Source organism: Ammospiza nelsoni, chromosome 2, assembly GCF_027579445.1.
Source record: "Ammospiza nelsoni isolate bAmmNel1 chromosome 2, bAmmNel1.pri, whole genome shotgun sequence".
NCBI classification, from domain to species: domain Eukaryota; kingdom Metazoa; phylum Chordata; class Aves; order Passeriformes; family Passerellidae; genus Ammospiza; species Ammospiza nelsoni.
This window is the reverse complement of record NC_080634.1, coordinates 116,767,185-116,786,863: the sequence shown is the minus strand read 5'-3', so window position 1 is coordinate 116,786,863 and position 19,679 is coordinate 116,767,185. Positions and strand designations below refer to the sequence as shown.

Below are 19,679 nucleotides of genomic sequence, written 5' to 3'. Positions count from 1 at the left end.
CTGGCAGGACGCTGCTGCCCACCTCCCACCCCGAACACCCCCAGTAAACCCATCCACAGCCAGCTGCTGACCCGGAGCAGAGGTTCAGCGGGTCTGCTACCCACGGCACAGAGGGAGGGAGGAGGAAAGGGAGGGAGGGGAGGGAGGGAGGGAGGGAGGGAGGGAAGCGGCAGCGGGGAGTTCAGGTTACCGCGGCCGCATCCCCGCATTCCTCCGCTTCTGCCGCCGGAGCCAGGCCGAGGATGAGCCCCTGGCTGGGCACAGCGGGGCTCCGGGGTGGCAGGGGCACAGCCGGGCAGCTGTAGCCCCGCAGATCCCGCAGATCCGCCGGAAGAGCCGCAGGGCCGGAGATGCGCTGCGGGTACCTGGGGTGAGGAGGCGCCGCTGCCTTGGGCAACTGCAGGTAGGAGCGGGAGCAGGGACTCCTTCCTTCTCTCCCTTCTTCTCTCCTTTCTCTCCCTTATTCTCTCCCTCCTTCTCTCCCCCTTCCCTCCCTTCTTCTCTTCCCTCTTTCTCTCACTCCTTCTCTCTCTCCTTCTCTCCTTTCTTGCCTTTCTTTCCCTTCTCTTCCTTCTCTCCTTTCTCTCTCTTCTCTTCTCTTCTCTTCTCTTCTCTTCTCTTCTCTTCTCTTCTCTCTCTTCTCTTCTCTTCTCTTCTCTTCTCTTCTCTTCTCTTCTCTTCTCTTTCCTCTTCTCTTCTCTTCTCTTCTCTTCTCTTCTCTTCTCTTCTCTTCTCTTCTCTTCTCTTCTCTTCTCTCTCTTCTCTCCTCTTCTCTCCTCTCTCTTCTCTCCTCTCCTCTCCTCTCCTCTCCTCTCCTCTCCTCTCCTCTCCTCTCCTCTCCTCGTCTCTCCTCTCCCTCTCCTCTCCTCTCCTCTCCTCTCCTCTCCTCTCCTCTCTCTCCTCTCCTCTCCTCTCCTCTCCTCTCCTCTCCTCTCCTCTCCTCTCCTCTCCTCTCCTCTCCTCTCCTCTCCTCTTCCTCTCCTTCTCCTCTCCTCTCCTCTCCTCTCCTCTCCTCTCCTCTCCTTCCTCTCCTCTCCTCTCCTCTCCTCTCCTCTCCTCTCCTCTCCTCTCCTCTCCTCTCCTCTCCTCTCCTCTCCTCTCCTCTCCTCTCCTCTCTTCTTCTCTCCTCTCCTCTTCTCTTCTCTTCTTCTCTCCCTCCTTCTCTCTCTTCTCCTTTCCTTCTTCTCTCCCTCTTTCTCTCCCTTCTTCTCTTCCCTTCTCCTCTACCTTCTCCTCTCCCTTCCCTCCCTTCTCTTTCTCTCCACTCTCTCCCTTCCCTCCATTCTCTCCTTTCTCTCCCTTCCCTCCCTCCATCCCTGGATGTGCCCTCGGAGCCGTCGCTCCAACTTTCCCAGACTCTCTGCTGGGTGGGAGAGGGAGAGCAGAGCAGAGCAGAGGGGGGCTGCAGGTGTGACCCTGCTGGAAACCGGGATCCAAATCCAGCCCTGCCTATCCAGGGGTGTCCAGCTCCGGGCTGCCGTGCCCATCCCCTGGTAAAAGGGGTGTCACACACAGATTTGGGGGTGAAAACGGGATCATGAGTAACCTGACTTGCTGGATTTTATGGGGGGAACATTTTGGCAGCCCCACATAAAGACCAGGGATCAGTTAGGACAAAGCCAGGGCTGCGTTCTCCTCGCTGTCCTGCTCGGATAAAATGCTGAAAAACAGAATATCCACAAGGCACAGGTAAGTAATTTAAAATCCCTGCCACTGGCCCTGATCCCACAAACCTTTCTGTGTATAATCAGCACTTTTAAAGCCAAGTAGTGATTGACAAAGGATTTGACAGCATGAGGGCCCCATGGCTGGATTTGTGTTCCTTTGCCCAGGAAGATTTTTCCTCCCAAAGTACCAGACTTGATGCTTGAACAGGCACATGAATGCAAAGACTTAGTTCAGCTGTTAGGGGAGTATAAAGTTCCAAACACCAAAAAATGGCTTTGCCAAGAGGCAGAATGAAACAAAAGGGCAAAGCAGGAGCACCTGGCTCACCTGCTCCATGTGCTCTCCAAGCTTAAAATAGGGAAAAAACCATTTGCAATGTAACATCCCACAGTGGTTCTCATCCTACAGTGAGAGCATCAGGAATGAGCAGCAATCAGAGATTTAGGAGTGGTACTGGAATATCTTCATTGGCAATTTTTCCCATTTTGAATTTTTTTTTTTTAACTTGCATAATTATCACTTCTCTTCAGTGCTATTTTACTTCTTCCTTCATGTGTCTTGAGGCTGTTTCCAAGGGAGAAGAGCAAGATCCTCATTCTATCTGAAATAACCATTTCCTGTTTTATTTCTCTTTTGCATTAAGGTAAGGAAAAACAACCAGCAGTACTACTTGTAAAAGAGGGTGCAATAAATAATTTGGTTTGGGGCCACAAAATTACTTGGAGAGCTGGACTTTTGGAGTCCTGGCAGAGGCAACAAGAGGCAACAAGAGCCTAAGGAAGAAATTTCCTCATTACTTTGTTTATGAAGATAGGAGGAATGTGAGCAGGGTTCTATTCCTGCTCAGCACAATGAAGCACAGGGGTTTGCACAGGGTCAGGTTGCTCTGATTCCTCCCGTGCTGGACAATTGCTTATCTGTGCTGGGATCTGGGCTTTGGAATAGAGCAAGGAGGGTAAAATTGCTGATTCATGAGGCCACGCCGAAATAAGTTAAATGTGCCCATTAGCATCAGGGATAAAAGAGAGACGGTGGTGTTGTAGGAACAGAGGAAGCATTAGGAGAAGAGTCTATTAGCACTGGGGAGAAATCCAGACAGGGATGGCTGGCACTCAGCAGGTGAAGGGAGGACAGAAAGAGGAGGAGGAGGAGGCTTTTAGGCTGAAGGTTTGGGAAAAAACGCTACCAAGATGGGAGTGCCCCAGGGCACTGCTCCTCTCCCTGCCTGAGAGAGGATGGGAGAGGATGCCCTTGGCTGGCTGCCTGTCTGCTGTGTTTGCGTCCCCCAAGCCAGGGGAACGAGCCCAGAGTGTCCAAATGTGCTCCTGGCAAGGACACAAAGCACCTGCAGGGGAAGTTGGACCGCACTGGGTGTCCTGTACAGTGTCCCTGCATGGATGGTCTGAGCTCTCCAAAGGAGCCTGAGCCCTCACTGCAGCATCCCCTCCACCCTGGGAAAAGGATCTGGCCTCCAGAACACCCAAACTGAACATTTCTGTGGGTGTTTAAGGGCCAGGATCCATCCAGAGAATGTTGCAGGTGGCTCGGGAAAGCAAGCTGATATTTTAAAATAGCAGCAAGCTTCCTTAGCTTGGCTAAAGTCCCTGGGGATTCTATATATTTCTTTTGACTCCTCACTTGCAGCACTTATTTCCTGTGACATTACCAGAGCAGTGGCACCTCCTGCCAGACTGTTTCACTTTGAGTCACTCCAAGACACAAAAACTTTTTGTGTTTTGGTTTTGAGAGCAAAATTGCATCTAGGTCTGAGGATGCTTTTTTGGCTTATCAAAACAGATGTTGTGAGCAAGTTGGGTGGATGAGATCAAGGTGCATTAAGAGCTAATGGCTCTTGATTTCTTTTTTAATAAGGAGGGAGATGCATCCTCTGGTTCAAAAGATTCCTGTGCCACAAAGGCCTTCCCTCCTGCCATGATCTTGATTTTTATTTAGGCATCTGTGTGGGGACAGAGGCAGGACCCAAGGACACCTGGTCTGGGCCATTGCAACCATATAAATATAAATATAAATATATAAATATAAGCGTACATATAAATATAAATATATAAATATAGATATAATACACAAATATAAATATATAAATATGGATATAACTATAACTATAACTATAACTATAACTATAACTATAACTATAACTATAACTATAACTATAACTATAACTATAACTATAACTATAAATATAAATATAAATATAAATATAAATGTGATAGACATCTGGGTAGGGACAGAGGCAGGACTCAAGGACACATGGTCTGGGCCATTGCAACCATATAAATATAAAGATAGATATAGATATAAATATAGATATAGATATAGATATAGATATAGATATAGATATAGATATAAATGTTACGCCACCACCAATAATAATAATAGTAATAGTAATAGTAATAATAGTAATAATAGTAATAATAGTAATAATAGTAATAATAGTAATAGTAATAATAGTAATAATAATAATAATGTGGAAATTTCCACATCCAAGGTGACACTTCTGGATCTGAGTTGGAAACACTTTTCTGAGTGGATGAAGCCCAGGAATGTTTGGTTTTTTTCTGTAAAAAGATGCAGCTATTAAATGTTTGAGCAATCTGCTGGGACTGTGGTTAACCACCAGTAAGGTGCCCTGTGTGGCACAGAAAATACAATTCAGGAGGAAATGATGCAAATTTGCCTCTGACTGACTGGGTGAGGTTAAGGAGTTATTGAGGGTCAGTTATTGTGGGTCATTTCTCTTCTGAAACAGCCTCATAGCACCATAGGGCAAGGAAGTGAAACTTGAAGAGACTCTTGCTCAGGTACTGAGCAATTTAATCAATTTTAAGCCTGAATTTTTTAAGCCTGAATTCTTTAAACCTTATTTTTTTAAACCTGAATTTTAACCTAAATTTATATTTTAATTTTTTTGCTTTTTATTGACCATGGTTTTGCTTTGATTGCTGTGAAAAATGTTTCTTTGCTTATTATAGCTGTGCCAGGTACTGAGCAATTTAACCAACTTTAAACCTGAATTTTTTAAACCTGAATTTTTTAAATCTGAATTTTTAAAACCTGAATTTTAACCAATTTATATTTTGACATTTCTCCTTTTTTTTTGACCACAATTTTTCTTTGATTGCTGTGAAAAATGTTTATTTGCCCGTTATAGCTGTGCCAGTGTTTAGGCCATGTTGGCCATGCATATATCTACATATTAAACCTGAATTTTTTAAACCTGAATTTAAACCAATTTATATTTTGACATTTCTCCTTTTTTTTTGACCACAATTTTTCTTTGATTGCTGTGAAAAATGTTTATTTGCCCGTTATAGCTGTGCCAGTGTTTAGGCCATGTTGGCCATAGATATATCCGTATATATCTAAATGGTATTTCATTTTAATCTATAATATGACATCTGACTCTAATTTTTCTTCCTCTAGAAAATTCATAATTTTTTTTTAATAATTGTTTTTAAAATTAAAATGAAACAATTAAAATTCATAATTGTTTTTAACCATACATATTTTTAATTATTCTTAATTCTCTCCTTCTCAAAACCCCAACTGGTAAATAAAAACCAGCCCAACCTTCCACAAAGAAAATTCAGTCTGCTGTTGGAGCCACAGGGTCAATCAGCTAAATGGGTGTTAGTAACATAAAGGCAGAGCACAATCCAGGCCACGCAGTGGGATTTGCAAATCCATAACAGAAATGCTCCTTTTCTATCTGATCTCTAATTGATGGCTCTGGGACAGAGCCACTGCCTGGACAGAAAACATTTCTGGAGAACCAGGGGCTCGTTTTAAGCATGGAAATGTTACAATAAAACCCATTTTTTTTTCCATGCAGATCCCATCACAGCGAGGCTGGGAGGAAAAAATGGGAGAAAAACCAGAGAGATGAAAATAATCGAGACAAAAACGAACCCACGACAAAACAAACAGAAACCCAAGCAAAAGAAACCCCAACCAAACAAAACAAAACAAAACCAAAAAGCCCCCCAAAAAACCCTAAAACAAACAAACAAAAAAACCAAAAACCCAACCAAACAAAAAAACCTGTGTGGGTTCACCAGAAATGGGCACCAAAATTGGCAGGAATAAACTTTTCTAACTTTCTTGCTGTTGCTTCTTTTTACATAATTTGCCAAAAGCCCACTGGAATGGGTTTTTGGCAAATTATGTAAAAAGAAATTAAATGAAACAAAAAAACAAACAAAAAAACCTCACAAAAAAAACCCCAAACAAACACACACACACACACACAAAAAGGCAAAAAACAAAAAGAAAAAAAAAAAGGGCCCTAAATAATGACAAAAACAAAAATTAAACAAAAACAAACCCAAAAAACCTCACAAAAAAAAAAAAAAACCAAAAAAAAAAAAAGAAAGGAGAAAAAAGGGAGAGGATTTGGCCATAAATAATGACAAAAACCAAAAATGAAACAAAAAAAAACCCCAAAAAAACTCACAAAAAAAAAAAGGAAAAAAAAAGAAAGGAAAAAAAGGGGAGAGGATTTGGCCATAAATAATGACAAAAAACCAAAAATGAAACAAAAAAACCCCAAAAAACACTCACAAAAAAAAAAAGGAAAAAAAAAAGAAAGGAAAAAAAGGGGAGAGGATTTGGCCATAAGTAATGACAAAAACCAAAAATGAACCAAAAAAAACCCAAAAAAAACTCACAAAAAAAAAAAAAAAAGAAAAAAAAAAAGAAAGGAGAAAAAAGGGAGAGGATTTGGCCATAAATAATGACAAAAAACCAAAAATGAAACAAAAAAAACCCCAAAAAAACTCACAAAAAAAAAAAAAAAAAAAGGGAAAAAAATAGAAAGGAAAGAAAGGGGAGAGGATTTGGCCATAAGTAATGACAAAAAACAAAAATGAACCAAAAAACCCCAAAAAAACTCACAAAAAAAAAAGGAAAATAAAAGAAAGGAGAAAAAAGGGAGAGGATTTGGCCATAAGTAATGACAAAAAACCAAAAATGAAACAAAAAACCCCCAAAAAACTCACCAAAAAAAAAAAAAAAAGGAGAAAAAAGGGAGAGGATTTGGCCATAAGTAATGACAAAAAACAAAAATGAACCAAAAAAACCCCAAAAAAACTCACAAAAAAAAAAGGAAAATAAAAGAAAGGAGAAAAAAGGGAGAGGATTTGGCCATAAGTAATGACAAAAAACCAAAAATGAAACAAAAAACCCCCAAAAAAACTCACCAAAAAAAAAAAAAAAGGAGAAAAAAGGGAGAGGATTTGGCCATAAGTAATGACAAAAAACAAAATGAACCAAAAAAACCCCAAAAAAACTCACAAAGAAAAAAAAAAAGAAAAAAAAAAAAAGAAAGGAGAAAAAAGGGAGAGGATTTGGCCATAAATAATGACAAAAAACCAAAAATGAAACAAAAAAAACCCCAAAAAAACTCACAAAAAAAAAAAAAAAAAAAAAAAAAGGGAAAAAAATAGAAAGGAAAGAAAGGGGAGAGGATTTGGCCATAAGTAATGACAAAAAACAAAAATGAAACAAAAAAACTCCCCCCCCCCAAAAAAAAAAGGCACAAAAAGGAAAAGAAAGGGAGAGGATTTGGCCATTAATAACCCCAGCAGCTCAGTGCTGAAGTGATAGAAACTGGTGTGTGTGCAGAAGAGGCTGGTGACAGGTATCAAAGGGAAAAAGGCTCAGAAAATACAGCACAAAAAGTTTTTCCCTTTGTCCTGCATTTTTTGGGGGGGTTTCCACTCTTTCTGCCTCCCAGTTTGGGGAGCACACTGTTAATGATAAAGCTGGTGAGCCAGGCACTGCATCAGCAGAAATGTCATTTTGGAGAGCTCCAGACTGGCCCCTGCTCCTCTGAAACTCTTGCATTTAGAAAAAAAAAATGTTTTCTGCTGTTCTTGACATTTTCTTATTATCTATGTATGCTTAATCCTTCTCTGTGTCATGCTGAGCTTATGGAAAAGCAATTTAGGGGCTTTATTCCAAGGAAAATTGGGAGTTAGCAGCTTTTACCAGTCCTTATAGCAGGGCATGTGTTCCATTCAGTGATTAGGAGAGGCAAAAGGGAATAATGCTGCTGACTTTGTGCAGGATCTGAGTCTGGAGCTCCTGGTCCCACTCTTGAGTTGTGCCTCTGATTTTGGAACTGTTTCAGTCTTTTTACAAAGCAAGGACTTCTGCAGGTGGCCCAAAGCATTTTTGCTCATTTGTGGTTTGGGTTTTTCCCTGGCTGATGTGGGTTTGACCTGGGTGCAGAACATCAGCAGCTGAGCCTGACAGCAGCTCTGCCCCAGAAAAGGTAAGAAAAGTTATTTTTAAAAATGGATATTTCCAGAGGGACTCCAGACCTACTTCCCTGCCTCCCTGAGCTCTCTGGCACGCAGCCCTCATCTCCTGGAGCTCTTCAGATAATTACACTCATTAAAGGAGATGCCAGGTTAATTCTGAGGCAGTAATTAGGTTTTGGCATAGGAGTAACCATGGCTTGATGTCTGGGAAACACAAAGGATTTGCACCAGGGTCAGAGGTGTGAACAGAGGGACCCCAAAACCAACCCATGGCAGGGTGCAGGAGGGATGAGTCTGGTGGAAATAGGGACTTGAAAAATACAGAGTTTGGGACTGGGATCCCGGACCTTGGCCACCTTCTACATAGAATCCCAATGATAAATAACACAGAGAATAAACTTTCCACCTCCCCTTTAGAAGAGTTTAAAGACTAACTGGCAAGCAGAAATATAAAATAATGTATTTTCTATATAAAATGATGTGGAGGCGTGCCCAGAGGATGATAAACGTGTCTGGGACAGTGGAGGAACAGATAAAGAGGCTCGGTTTTTGGCAAATTATGTACAAAAAAGCAACAGAAAGAAAGTAGAAGAGTTTATTCCTGCCAATTTTGGTGCCATTTCTGGTGAACCCACACAGGACAAGTGCCTGGTGTCCCCTGAGGCAGTAATTGGGTTTTGGCATAGGAGTAACCACGGCTTGATATCTGGGAAACACAAAGGATTTGCACCAGGGTCAGAGGTGTGAACAGAGGGACCCCAAAACCAACCCATGGCAGGGGGCAGGAGGGATGAGTCTGGTGGAAATAGGGACTTGGAAAATGCAGAGTTTGGGGTTGGGATCCCAGACCGTGGCCACCTTCTACATAGAATGATAAATAACACAGAGAACAAACATTTCCACCTCCCCTGCAGGATCCCAATCCCGGACCTTGGCCACCTTCTTCACAGAATCCCAATGATAAATAACACAGAGAACAAACTTTCCACCTCCCCTTTAGAAGAGTTTAAAGACTAACTGGCAAGCAGAAATATAAAATAATGTATTTTCTATATAAAATGATGTGGAGGCGTGCCCAGAGGATGATAAACGTGTCTGGGACAGTGGAGGAACAGATAAAGAGGCTCCAGCGGGTTTTTGGCAAATTATGTACAAAAAAGCAACAGAAAGAAAGTAGAAGAGTTTATTCCTGCCAATTTTGGTGCCATTTCTGGTGAACCCACACGGGACAAGTGCCTGGTGTCCCCTGAGGCTCTGGGATTTTCCATGCTGGAGAAAATGACAGATTCCCCTGGGATTCCTTTGGGACACAGGGAGGAACCCACTGTGACATTGAGGCATTCTCTTGAGTTTGGGAATCCTGCCCACAAAAGACACCTGAAAATTGGTATTTTGGAATTGGGTGGTTTAAAATTTAATATCTTGAATATCTTGGGTTATTTTGATATTTCGAAGCTTGATGTTCTGGTATTTTGAGGCAGAATTATTTTAGCATTTTGGAACTTGGTATTCTAATATTTTGAAACTGGGTTGGTTTGGTATTTTGGAGCTTAGTATTTCAATATTTTAAATATGTGTGACTTTGATATTTTAAAACTTGGCATTCTGGTATTTTAAAACAGAGATTTTGAAACCTGGTGTTCTAATATTTTGGTGGAACAGCTACCAGCATTTATATTGTAAATGAAAAATGAAAGTTTAAGAATTAGCTGTAAAGTCCTGTGCATAGAGAACTGAAAAAGGCAGCTGCAGGCATGGACAAGAGAGACATTAAGATAAGAAAACATTTGGGAGGAAGGTAAAAGTTGCCTGGCTCATATTTTCATAGGACAATGCTCAAATGATATTAGAATTAAACTACCAAAAATACAAGAAATGGATGGTTTTAATACAGGTAAACTACTGGATGTTGTATGGGCAGTGTATCAAAAAAAGGAAAGGGAAAGGAAAGGAAAGGAAAGGAAAGGAAAGGAAAGGAAAGGAAAGGAAAGGAAAGGAAAGGAAAGGAAAGGAAAGGAAAGGAAAGGAAAGGAAAGGAAAGGAAAGGAAAGGAAAGGAAAGGAAAGGAAAGGAAAGGAAAGGAAAGGAAAGGAAAGGAAAGGAAAGGAAAGGAAAGGAAAGGAAAGGAAAGGAAAGGAAAGGAAAGGAAAGGAAAGGAAAGGAAAAGAGAAAACTAAATAGAGAATGATAGCAATTATAAAGAAAACAGCAAAAATTCTTAACCCCAAGGAAGAGTCCTGTAACAAGGGAAGGGCTTCAGTTCCTCCATCTTCATTAGGAAGATTGGGAATTCATCAACACTTAAATTACAAAATAAATATAAATATTGGAATTAGGAGTATGCTCAGGTAAAACCCAGGACTCCTCCAAAGCCTCTCATGGCAACAGCAGAGCCTCTGGTAAGAGCCATCCCAAGAAATCAAAACCTGCAATTTTCAGAAGACACAAGAACCAATTATTCAGTATTAAATATCAATTAGTCAGTATTAAATACCAATTATTCAGTATTAAATATCAATTAGTCAGTATTAAATGCGAGGGAAGTTTAGATGCCTCCATCACAATTGTTGGTGCCACTGGAACTTGTGAACTCTGTCCCTTTTTCAAACCTGTTAAGTTCAAACTAGAAAAAATATAATAACTTTTAAAATAATAATAATAGTAATAATAGTAATAGTAATAGTAGTAGTAGTAGTAATAATAATAATAATAATAATAATAATAATAATAATAATAATAATAATAATAATAATAATTTATTTAATTAATTATAAAATTATGATATTATAAATAAATAACTCATCAATTTTTGTACCCAACTCTCCAAAACTGTTATTAAGGAAAAACTTACTGGGAAAATTGAGTACAAAAATCAAGTTTCAGGAAGGATACATTCAAATTAAAATCCCTGATCTAAATACATGGAAGCTTCAATTTTTATATTACCCTGACTTCCCAATCTGAACCCATCCCAAAGATAATTAAGGATGCAGTAATCCCCTTTGTGTGGGCCAGGGAGATTCCTGGAAAATCAAAAAGAGCAGAACCTGTGAGAATGAAATTGAATCAGACAATGGCCTGGTAAGACAAAACCAACATCCTTTAAAATTAAAACATTGAAAAGGCTCATTACCTAAGATTAAGAAAATTTTAAGGTACAGGCTGTTGGTGAACTCCAATTTTGCCAGACAAAAATATGAATTGTGAAGATTTTCAGTTAGTAAAAGACTCAGGAGCAATTAATAAAATGGCTAACTAACCCAAAAATTGCTAAATTACCCAAAACACTCATAACCACACTAAAAAAAAAGTAAATAAATAAATTTTGAATGGCTCACTGTAATAGACTTAAAGGAATTTTGAATTATTAGTTCACCCGTTGTATGGAGTTTTAAATATTTTATATAGTAATAGCCAAACAGAGTTTATAGCTGTAAATACTTTTAAAAACATAAATACTTTTAAATACAGAAATACTTTATTATATGGCCTGATGCTACTCAGGCTGCTTTCAAATGACTCAAAAAGCCCTGATGAGGTCTCCAGCTTTGGGCTTCCTAGATCCTGTGAAATGTTTTGAATTATTCTCTCATGCCAAGGCTGGCCCTGCTCTTTGTGAGCAGTCACAGTTACAGAGATATTAAACCAGAACAAAGCAAAAAATTTCAGGTAATCAGAATTTTATATTCTAAATTTCCCCCTGGTGGATGGGCAGTCACCCCTGGTGGACAAGGAATAGTTTCTGAGGGAATAAATTAGGGATGGAGGTTATCAAATGTAGGAACTCTCCTGGAGATTATTGGCAAATTGGCTTTACAGAACTGCCATGCAAAGAGAGCTGTAAATTTCCTTTTAGTGGATCCCTGTTCTGGGTGGCCTGAAGCATTTCCCTGTTGCACCAACATGGCAAAAGCAGTAGAGGGAATATTTCTAAATCAGTTATTTCCATGCTTTGGAGCTCTTCTAGGAATTTCATCAGACAGAGGGTCTCATTTTATAGCAGGAATTGTGGGATAATTAAGCAAGGCTTGGGAATCCAGTGGGATTTACACACTCCATGCTGGTCACAAGAAAGGCAGAAGGAATGAATTATGCTATTAAACTTAAATTATTACCCCCAGCCAGAATAAAATTGAGGATAAAGTAACTTACAGATATGAGCAACTGGAGTATTGCTCATATCTGTAAGAGGCGTCTCCATAGTTCACCAAAATCTTTGTTTGCCAAAAACACCTTTGGAGTTTCACTGAGGGGTTAGGCATGAAAATTCCTATGAGAATTTCAAGTAGCTGAAATATGAAAGGTAATTAATTGCTGGATATGTTCTCAAGGCTCCACAGAACCACATGGCCTTAAGGAAAAATTTGCTATTATGGGACAAGAAGGTTGCATTTACATCAGGGATGAGTTTGCAGCCCAGCAGACAAAAATGGATAGAAAAAGCAATGGAAGAGTGGCAGAAATAAGAAAACTCTTGGATGAGGTTGGTTTTACTCATGGCCACCAATCTGGGGACTGCTACAAAATGCATTTGTGGAGTCATCTGTAATAATTTCAGTGTTTACTTGTTTGTGTTCACTTGCTGTAACACTTTGTGCTGGAAAATAAAGTATTGTGACTTGCCTAAAAGAGACAGTCTCAAGGAAAAGGAAGGATACAGTCTCAAGGAAAAGGAAGGATTTGATAAATAACAAAGAGAATGAAACATTTCAGCTCCCCTTAAGCTGCTGGGAGAGAGCAGAGTGGTTTTTAATGTGTTCATTTCAGGTGAGTGTGAGCAGAGGCTGCAGCTCCCACATGGTTTGGTGCCAGGATTCCATGCAAGCCACAGCTGCAGAGACCCATGAAGTGCCAGTCAGCTTAAGAAAAGTCTCTAGGACATGGAACAGGCAATTTTTTTGGCAAATGTTTTGCTCTTGGAACAACAAGAGATGGAAATAGCGTTGAGATAATTAAAAACTATGGTTTCTGATTGAGAGCACAGAGAAAAATCAAATATTTCATCATGCAAAAAGACTTTATATAAAACCAGAAATATTTGTTTTGGTGCAAAATGGGGAGGGGAGGGGGGGCTCAGCATCTCAGGGGTAAGGAGACAACACCAGGGTGGTTGAATTCCCTGACAGAGAAACTTCAGTGCTCCAAGGAACTGCCCTGACTGCATTATTACAAAATGGTTTTAGTGTTCAGGAACAGTTTTAGTGTTCAGAAACAAATTTAGTGTACAGAAACATCCCTGTTCGTCTGAAAGCAAGGATTGAATGGATGGTTTTCGAAGAAATATGGCCTTGGCAAGAGGAGGAAGCAGCTGTGTGTCTGTCATCCTTTCCCTTGGAGGTTGGACACTGGGGCTGGAGCAGCCTGGGACAGGGGAAGGTGTCCCTGCCATGGCACTGGGTGGTACTGGGTGATGTTTAAGGTCCTTTTCAACACAAACCATTCCATGGTTCTTCTCATCATTGCCACTGCCCACCCCTTGATCCCTGGGAGAGGATCCATGGATGCCTGTGCCACTTGCAAAGCTTCTAAAATAAAATATTTACAATTTGCATGCATTTGGCAGCATTTGCATTGCCCAGCTGTGTGTGTTTGTGGGTTTTTTGTGTGTGTGCTCCTTCACACATGGGCTGAGAGGGGAAGGCAATCAGATTCCGGAAATAAAAAATGGTAAAGGTGGGAGGCTGCTCACCCAGCTGTCCAAATCAAGGACAGTTTAAAAGTTTTTTTTTTGATCTGTTACCAATGCTGGAAACAAAAGTAAGTAATGGTCATTTTACATCAGTCTGATTCTACTGAAATCTTGTAAAATGGTTGTTGTGTGTTACGGCACCTTGAACATTTGTGGAAAGGTTTTCATGGGTTTTAACAGAATGTTGCTCTCCACTGTTTCCTTATTTCAGTATTTGGTTTGTACATGTTCTGGAATTTCTGTAACAGAGAAATATCAGACTCTCAAACACTCTTCTGTGAGCTGGTGACAGGAAAAAACCTCTCTAGATCTCCATTGTCAACCTCAGAACACCTTCCTGTCCTGAAAACATAATTCAGGTCATTCCTGTGCTTCCTCCCAGGCCACTGAAAAGTGTGAGAACAGATGCAGAGCAGAATTTAGTATAATTTTTTGTATACACATATAATATAACTGCAATTTTACATAGGTATTTAACTAAAGCACTTGTAAAATTAATTACAAAACTACAGTGAGCTATAAATACAAGAAAAAATCAGATCTGAGAATTACTCTATTTAAGGATAAAGCGTATTAAAATTTAAGTGCCAGAAGAAATGTGAACTTTTGAAATATTGTCAAAATTGATTAGTGAATCATTGCAAAAATGCACTTCACTGTGGGAGCAATTCCAGTAAACTAAGACTCCAGTTCTATTTGTTTCATGCTTTGAGAATTCCCAGAAGTCAGTGGGATTATTCTTGGGGGTAAATGAGCAGGATTTGGTTCCAGGGACACCTGGAATTTCCGAATGAGTTTCAATCCTGCAATGCAAAACCTTTGATTGCCTGGAAAGGGGAATTTGAGCAAAAGGAAGGCACTGAGGTGATTTGGGGGAGTCTCCACAGAACATTCCTGGTCAGAAGGCAGAGATCAGATTTCCATGAAATCTGCAGCTCTGGCCATGGTTTAACTTGGTTTGCTGTGTTTCCAGCTGTGTTTCCAGATACAATTCCTTGTTGAGGAGGGGGAAGGTGGAAGGTGTGCCCTGGTAAAAAATGCCCCATCCCAGAGCTCTAAAATAGCAGTAGGACAGACTATGGATTACTGGAATGAGAAATCAAGTCTTAAATTCCTCTCACCAGGTTAATTCGTGGAGATGTGTCATATTTTCGGCACAGTAAGGATTTGGGAGTTGCTTTGATAGTTTTTCTCTAACTCAAAATTTCTGTTAGATTTATAACCAGATGTCCAGCTCATTAATCTCTTACAAGGTAAAATGTTGTTGTTTGGATCTTTCTCATTTAAAAAGGGAAGGGGAATAGGAGAAGCCCCTTCTCACCTCAGCATGTCCTGGTGAGTCACTCAAACTCTGCACATTAAATAATAATGTGACCCTCTGCTGTTTTGGTTCTTTTCTCTTTTTCAGAGCAGCTGACCCAGCTTCAGAAATGTGACTCATGGCCCCTCCAGCAAAGGGATCAGGAGCAGTTTCTGGGTTGGTGCAAGAGCCCCACGGGAGGCAGAGGTGATGAAGATGAGAGGAACCTGGCTGGCTGTGACCCTGGGACAGCTGCTGGCTCTGGGACACAGGCACAAATGGAAAAACATGGTATGTAAACCAGAAAAAAAAAAACACCCAAAAAACCCAAACCAAACCAAAACAAAAAACAAAACCAAAACAAACAAAGAACCCCAAAACCCACAAAAAACAATAAAAAAACCCCAAAAACCCACAAAAACCAACCAACAAAAACCCCAAAACCCACAAAAAAACCAATAAAAAACCCCCAAAAACCCACAAAAAAACAAGCAAACAAAAAACTCCAAAAAAAAAAACCCCAAAAAACCCCCAAAACACCCCCAAAAACCAAAAGACTGTAATTGTTATTCTCTTCCCTCTGAGATAGATACATAAATCTGCTCCTTCTCTGGCCCTGGTGGGTGTAAACCTGGTTAGTAGGATGCTGAATATGGGGAGGGGGCTTGAAGCATCAGCTTCATTTCTTCTGCTGCTTTGCACTTGGGAGAAGAGACCAAGCCCCATCTCACCACACCCTTCTGCTCCTTCTCTGGCCCTGGTGGGTCTAAACTTGGTTTGTAGGATGCTGAAAATGGGGAGAGGGTTTGAAGGACCATCCTGGGTAATCTAGTGTCTCAGTGGACAGGCTTGAGTGTTTTTTCTGAGGACACACTGGCCTGGAGGGCAGTTCAGGTTAAGCCCAAGTGTGAATCTGCCAGCAGAACATCTCCTGGGGGTGACAGGAGGAGAAATTCAGGTGGCTGAGTGCCCTCAAACAGGATGATGAAAATGGGGAGGGGGCTTGAAGCATCAGCTTCATTTCTTCTTGTTCTGCTGCCTTTCACTTGGGAGAAGAGACCAAGCCCCATCTCACCACACCCTTCTCTGGCCCTGGTGGGTCTAAACCTGGTTTGTAGGATGCGGAAAATGGGGAGGGGGCTTGAAGGACCAGCCTGGGTAACCTGGTGTTAATGGACAGGCTTGAGTGGGTTTCTGAGGACACACTGGCCTGGAGGGCAGTTCAGGTTAAGCCCAAGTGTGAATCTGCCAGCAGAACATCTCGTGGGGGTGACAGGAGGAGAAATGCAGGTGGCTGAGTGCCCTCAAACAGCAGCTTCCCTTCAGAGCTGACCTGGCTTTGAATCCCCGTGCAGGGACTTGGCAGAGGAGCACTGAGAGGAACAAGAGATTACTTTTATGGATGTGCTGCTCCTCTTTGTTCCTTTTCAGATGGATTCCAGGAAGTTCAGGCTGTTTGTCTGCCTGGTGGGGCTCAGCAGTGCCAGCCTCTGGCTTTTCCACACCTGGACCGAGCTGTGCCTGTTCTGTGAGAGCAGCCAGGGCTACCTGCTCCCCACGGAGCCCTTCAGGAGGATGGAAGGGAACTTCTCCCAGCTCCCAGACGTTGACTGCCACAAGGACCCCCCTTTCCTGGTGCTGCTGGTGGCGTGCTCGTTCCAGCAGCTGGATGCCAGGATGGCCATCAGGCACAGCTGGGGCAGGGAGAGGACGGTGGCTGGGAAGCGCCTGGTGACCCTGTTCCTGCTGGGGAGCCCTGGGGAGCCCAGCCAGCAGGCTGGCCTGGCTGCTGAGAGCCAGACATACAGAGACATCATCCAGAAGAACTTCACAGACACCTACTACAACCTGACCCTGAAAACCATGATGGGCATGGAGTGGATGCACAGGTTTTGCTCCCAGGCCAGCTTCGCCATGAAAACCGACACGGACGTGTTTGTCAACGTGTTTTACCTCACCGAGCTGCTCCTGAGGAAAAAGAAGAGCACTGGGCTCTTCACAGGGTTTTTAAAACTGCACGAGTACCCCATCAGGACAAGAAGGAGTAAGTGGTATGTGAGTAGGGAAGAGTATCCAGGAGCGACCTACCCACCCTTTTGTTCCGGGACTGGATATGTTTTATCCAGCGACGTGGCCAGCCAGATCTATAACATTTCTGAGAGTGTTCCCTTCATCAAACTGGAGGATGTGTTCATAGGGCTGTGCCTGGACAAATTAAAGATTCAGCTGCAGGAGCTGCACTCAGAGCAGACGTTTTTCCCAGAAAGGATCAGGTTCTCTGTTCCTCGCTTCAGGAAAATCGTGACGTGCCATGGGATCAAACCTGCTGAGCAGATGAGCTACTGGAACCACCTGGTGGCAGCCACCCAAGGAGGAGTGCTGTAGCACCTGCCCTGCCCCACTGAACAGACTGAAATTCTCTGCTTTTACAGGGCTGCTCCCCACTCCAGCAAAATCCCAATGAACTCCAGCTCTGTCAGGTTAAAGGATTCAGAAATGGTTATTTTAATCACAGGATCAGAGAATGGTTAAGGTGGGAAAAGATCTCCAAGATCATTGAGTCAAACCTTTGACCAAACACCACCTGGTCAACTAAGCCAGAGCACTGAGTGCCACATCCAGTCACTCCTTGAATGCATCCCTAGGCAGCTCCTTCCAGTGCCCAGTGATTTCCCAATCCAGTCATTCCTTTCCTTCCTTTCCTTCCTTTCCTTCCTTTCCCTTTCTTTTCAAATCCTTCTTGGCAATGATTTCCCACATCCAGCCATTCCTTGAGCACCTTCCTGGGCAGCCCCTTCCAGTACCCAACGATTTCCCAATCCAGTCATTCCTTTCCTTCCTTTCGTTCCTTTCCTTCCTTTCCTTTTCTTTTCAAAGCCTTCTTGGCAATGATTTCCCAATCCAGTCATTCCTTTCCTTCCTTTCCTTTTCTTTTCAAAGCCTTCTTGGCAATGATTTCCCACATCCAGTCATTCCCTGAGCCCCTCCCTGGGCAGCCCCTTTTAGTGCTCAACCACCCTTTCTGTGAAAAAATTCCCTATTTCTGCCCAAAAACCTGCAAACCTCCTTCTCTCCATTCACTCCCACCTCTGTGCATTCCTTCTCTACACAAATTACAATTTTTTTTTCCCTGAAATATCCAGGCCTGCTAACTCACCCTCTAAACCTTGCTGCCAGAGTCCTGGGAACATTTCTGCTGTGCCAAAAAAAAAAAAAAAAAAAAAAAAAGTCAAAGCACTTTTGTTCAGGGAATAAAATCTGCAGCATCTTCTTGATGAATTGCTGCACCCATCTGTGCAGGCACTCAAGGGATGGCATTTGTAGCTGTCAGGATGCTCCTCCTGGCACAGGGAGCTGCAGCCCTGCCCTTGCAGCCAGCTCTGAGTGGGCTGAGCTGCATCCTGGCACAGATCCCTCCTTCATCTACACAAATTTTATTTTATTTTTGCAGAGATGGCAGAAATTGCCCATGCAATGCTCTCAGGACAACCTTGGGCAGTGCAGGTCAGCTGATGGAGGTGTAAAAGCTGCTGCAGCTCTTTCCTTGTCTGTGCTTCCTGCTGAAAATAATCCAGTGGTGGAGCCAGTGCAGGGTGTCTGCTCTTCCCATTAAAACAGACCCTGGAGACATCTTTTATATTTGTGTCTCACTTGGATTGCCTGAGAGCTGCTGTGAATGGCTTGCCAAGGCTAAACCAGAGTTACTTGCAGTGATTTAGACTTTTTATTTTTTTTTTTCCAAAGAGAAACTGGGTGTGTGAGGGAGAAGACAGGAGGATTTTTCTCCTTTTATAACAAGACCTAGTGGAAAATGTGCTCAAGTAATCATTCAGGCTGGGAATGCTATTTCTTATTTTCACTCCCAGGCAAGGACTCATGAAATCTTTGGGATGATGATAAGTTTCAGAGATAAGGAGAGGGGTCTTTACAGCAGATGCTGAAAAATCCCTCAGGGCTCTGAGGAGGCAGAAGGGAGCTGAGAAATCCTCCCTTATGCAATGGTCCTGTTTGATTTTCCTGCAGGCACAGTTAGAGCTGATAACAGCGGTCAGTGTTATCAGCATGGAATGCCTGTAATGTCTGTGGGAAGGGTTTTTTCTAAAAAAGCAGTGAAAGTGGAGCTGTTCCCAAGGGGAGCTGAGGGGATCCAACATCCAGCATGGGAAAAGCTTGCAAGAAAGGCAGGAAAACAGATTTTATTGTTTTGGAGTTATTTATTTTTATTGTTTCTTTTCATTGAAGAGAAGGGTCTTTCTTTCTTTCTTTCTTTCTTTCTTTCTTTCTTTCTTTCTTTCTTTCTTTCTTTCTTTCTTTCTTTCTTTCTTTCTTTCTTTCTTTCTTTCTTTCTTTCTTTCTTTCTTTCTTTCTTTCTTTCTTTCTTTCTTTCTTTCTTTCTTTCTTTCTTTCTTTCTTTCTTTCTTTCTTTCTTTCTTTCTTTCTTTCTTTCTTTCTTTCTTTCTTTCTTTCTTTCTTTCTTTCTTTCTTTCTTTCTTTCTTTCTTTCTTTCTTTCTTTCTTTCTTTCTTTTCTTTCCTTCCTTCCGACACTTCCTTCCTTCCTCTCTCTTTCTTTTCTTTTCTCTTTTCTTTTCTTTTCTTTTCTTTTCTTTTCTTTTCTTTTCTTTTCTTTTCTTTTCTTTTCTTTTCTTTTCTTTTCTTTTCTTTTCTTTTCTTTTCTTTTCTTTTCTTTTCTTTTCTTTTCTTTTCTTTTCTTTTCTTTTCTTTTCTTTTCTTTTCTTTCCT

At 41.6% G+C, this 19,679-nt stretch overlaps 1 protein-coding gene across 2 annotated transcripts; it reads left to right on the top strand.

Moving 5' to 3' along the window:
- The first annotated feature begins 228 nt into the window (after positions 1-228).
- B3GALT5 (beta-1,3-galactosyltransferase 5) lies at positions 229-19,468 on the top strand. 2 transcript variants are annotated; one of them, XM_059467019.1, is made up of 3 exons: positions 229-403; positions 15,047-15,229; positions 16,370-19,468. In XM_059467019.1, exons 2-3 carry the CDS (start codon positions 15,149-15,151, stop codon positions 17,321-17,323), a joined length of 1,035 nt encoding a protein of 344 aa, XP_059323002.1. In that variant the 5' UTR covers positions 229-403; positions 15,047-15,148; the 3' UTR covers positions 17,324-19,468. The 2 variants fall into 2 exon arrangements, with proteins under 2 accessions (XP_059323002.1, XP_059323003.1); XM_059467020.1 differs by lacking the exon at positions 229-403 and adding an exon at positions 7,140-9,336.
- Positions 19,469-19,679: the final 211 nt, after the last annotated feature.